The sequence below is a fragment of the Solanum stenotomum genome, chromosome 1, assembly GCF_019186545.1.
Source record: "Solanum stenotomum isolate F172 chromosome 1, ASM1918654v1, whole genome shotgun sequence".
Lineage (NCBI taxonomy): Eukaryota > Viridiplantae > Streptophyta > Magnoliopsida > Solanales > Solanaceae > Solanum > Solanum stenotomum.
Window position 1 is genome coordinate 94,659,962 of NC_064282.1, and position 3,618 is coordinate 94,663,579.

Consider the following 3,618-nt stretch of genomic DNA (forward strand, 5'->3'; position numbering starts at 1 on the left):
GTTTGTCTTTTATCATCACTGGTGAAAACAATAAACACAAGAATCAGCATTGACAAATAATTGTGCTGTGTTTGTGGCATACCTTTGAAGTCAGTTTCATCTTTTCCAAAGCTGTCAAAATTGCAGGAACTCTAGAGTTGCATTCTGGATGTGATTCCTGAAAATTTTTAGTGACTGAATTCCAAGAAATAGATATTCCCCAAAACAAAGACCTAGTAAAGAGAATCAACAAAAGATTTAAGCTAAATGTTAGGATGGTGAAGTTTACGCAGTTCTTACCCTAAGGAAATCATGCAACAGAATATTAACAAAAATCAGTAGAAATAAAAGGAGTTGTTCTATGACATCCAACTAAGTACTTTGATTAAGGATCCTTGCACTGTAGGAACCTGAAAACTCAGATGTATATCAACTACTTTAGCCAGCAAAATTAAGGGGCAAGGTCATAGGAGTGAAAAGTTTAAGATAGAATGGCGCATTTCTACCCAAAGATATTTTGCAAGTGAAATCTAGTCTAAACAAAAATATTAAGCAACAAACTATCACACTTAAATAGAATCAAAGTAAATATATTCAGATGATTCAGGTAGCATCTCACAGAACAAGAAATGGCAGTGGCACAATTTGTCAGTCCAATGTAACCACACGACAGACATGCTAGGAAAAGAGAGAATGCCTCAGAAAAGCTGCAAAACTACTGTTAGAGAAACATCAAGCAATAAAGGTAAGAGTTCCTACAGGGACATCCAATAGAATTGGAACAAAAGGTAAGAAAATTGGAGAACATTTTGTATTCCCTAAAACAGAAGATAAAACTATCAAGCTTTCGACTTCTACATTCCGGTCTCGTTATGTTAACTTTAACTATTTGGTCGTGCATAGCTGCTCAGCATTACAAATAGAGGTACTCAAGTCTCAAGATAAACAGAAAAACCAACTCAAACCAAATTAAATTTAACACCAAATTTAACACCCATATCCAGGGGAAGAAAACTTAGACAGACAGATCACAGTGCGCAATGGGGCATGAGAGACGGAGTTCCTGAAACTAAAATTCTTGAAGTTGGATTCTTTGAACATTGAGCAATAGAACATTTCCTCTGGCTGCTTACCTAATGATAATTAAGAGAGTTGGTTTGCTTGGTGGGGTATATGCTCACTAAGTGGCGGTCACGGCCCTTCAGATTTGGGTGGTGACATTGGATTTCACTTAAGTCATATAATTTTGAATTAAATGATTAATTTGGAACTTATTGACCGAAAATGTTGACTTGATCCAACGTGTCTTGAATTTAGGATTTAGCACAAGTATTGTATGGACTGATCCAATAAGATTTAGATCTCTATCAGTGTTATCAAAAGCGAAAAGCGCAAAAAAGCTCTAAGGTCCGTGGGGGCTTTAAGCGCAAAGCGCAAATAAAGCGTGGGCNACTGATCCAATAAGATTTAGATGTCTACCAGTGTTATCAAAAGCGAAAAGCGCAAAAGAGCTCTAAGGTCCGTGGGGGCTTTAAGCGCAAAGCGCAAATAAAGCGTGGGCTTTAATGAAAAAAGGCGCAAAGGGAGAAAAGAATACAAATATATATGTTTAGCCAAGACTAATAATTATAAATATGAATGACAAATATATGACCAAAGAAATTGAAAAAATATTATGATAAAGTGAAATATCAATTATTTAGTGTCACTTCTTCATAAGAGGCTCATTGGCAAGGAAATGTTTGTCTTAGAACCTTGATGACAACACTGAAGCACACATAAAGCGAGGCGAAGCTCTCAACACGTTTTGAGCCTCGTTTTAGGGCTTAAGCGCGCTTAAAGCGCGCCTTTGATGTCTACGATGTGTTTTGAAAGGGAAAGGCATAGACAAATTAATAATAAAAACCTGTCAATCTCCAACCAGCCGAAAAGTGGCACATGCCCTCAATTTAAATAGGTTTCATGTTGAAGGAGGAATGATACCTGGAAAGAGAAGGATCCTATTGTAGGACATTTAACTAAAATGTCACTGGAATTGAGATTCAGAACTTTAGCATACATGAGTTCTGGACATCTGATAGAGAATAAATGGTACCTTGCAAAGAACAAAAATCTAGGCATTTCTTACAAGAACTTTGTTCAATTGCAGATAAGTGAACCTTGGAAATAATATCTACTTTTCGCACATGCAGGCGACAGAATGACGTGCAACTACATGGAACAGAATAAGCACAACTTTCTCTTAAGGAACATATATTAACATTATCTACCTAATTCTCAAAATAATATCTTAGTAGGAAAACCAATAAGACAACTGTGGGAAAAAGACACAGTGAGAATATAGAGAAAGAACAACCGTAAAGGCAGTAATTTGCTAATCTTTGCAATTAAATGGGCAAAAAAAAAATATTGCTACTCCCTTTGGGCAGCCAAAACTGGATAGGAAGTTCATAGAGGTTGTAATGAACTTGATGACAGCATATTTTGAGGTTTATGACATATAACAGTTCTATGTTTCAGATTTCACTGCCATTTAAATTGATCAAGACACTTGAAACAATTCGAACCCCCTGAGGAGATTCTTCTACAAAAAAAAAAACATTAGGCCGTAAAAGAAGAGAAAATTTCTAGTTGCAACTCTGATATTAGAGTTTGGGTAGATTCCTCCTCAAGTCATAAGCGGTTGCAAGGTAAACACTTGATCAAAACCGTAGCACCATATATAGCTTTAGTTTAACTCTCATGGTGGGCATCAAAAAAGAGAGATAAAAGTTTCTCCTCATGAACTGGGTCCACAACAGTTTTAGGAGAAGAATGAAGTAAATGGTTCCCTGGAATCACAAAGCTAGCTTGACAATGCATATGGTAAGTAGATTTACTTTACCTGATTATGACCCATTGCAGGAGCAGCAGCATATATCACTTTTGCACCAACTGTGATATGATCAGAAGGCAAGCCAACATTTCTTTCCTTCTGATTTGAACAATAAATGGTGCCTCGAACACTCGTTGAAGAATATCCCTTTTCTGGTCTGATGTGCTTCAGGAGATCTCTATACTTAATGGTAATTCCATTTTTGGAATATTTCTTATGAGAGTAAACGTGATGTCTAACATAGAACAACAAGTTACCTGCCAAAAGGAATTGAAATAATTATGTATATCCATTGAAGAGAACAGCAGACCATTTTGAAAGAACAAACAAAACAACTCTGCAACAACAAGATTTGACATGATGATCTTATACAGTAGGAGTATTCCAACAGAAACTGTGCATTTTCAATGAGAAATACTCTCACCTACAACCAGGCCTATCCAAGAAAACATAATCAAATGATAGTTTTCGAATCAAATAAAAGTTTGGTTCATTAATTACACTACTAAAAAAACAGTAAAAAGAGACCTCATGAGGTCTTTTTTCCAGAAAAAGAGACCTAAAAAGCAACCTCAATAATAGGTCACTTTCATGATTCAAAGTTCACTCAACCTCCAACTTCATGAAACTAATGTAACATACTTGTAAATACTTGGTGTTTCCATTATCTTAATAATCAAATTGTAAACTTGTTCTACTTAATCTTGAAGCATTTTGAAAGAATATTGGCTTCAAGTTAGAGTTATCTTTTCACGACTGCAAGC

The 3,618-nt window shown here is 35.8% G+C and overlaps 1 protein-coding gene across 1 annotated transcript in view; it reads right to left on the reverse strand.

Moving 5' to 3' along the window:
- LOC125859500 (histone deacetylase 14, chloroplastic-like) overlaps window positions 1–3,519 on the reverse strand; it is a 23,299-nt gene extending 19,780 nt beyond the window's left edge. Inside the window, exons 1-4 of the mRNA XM_049539275.1 lie at window positions 3,507–3,519; window positions 2,864–3,111; window positions 360–389; window positions 83–157 (exon numbers count right to left, since the gene is read on the reverse strand). Coding sequence (XP_049395232.1) covers window positions 83–157; window positions 360–389; window positions 2,864–3,111; window positions 3,507–3,519 — 366 coding nt within the window. The remainder of the gene's footprint in view (window positions 1–82; window positions 158–359; window positions 390–2,863; window positions 3,112–3,506) is intronic.
- Window positions 3,520–3,618: the final 99 nt, after the last annotated feature.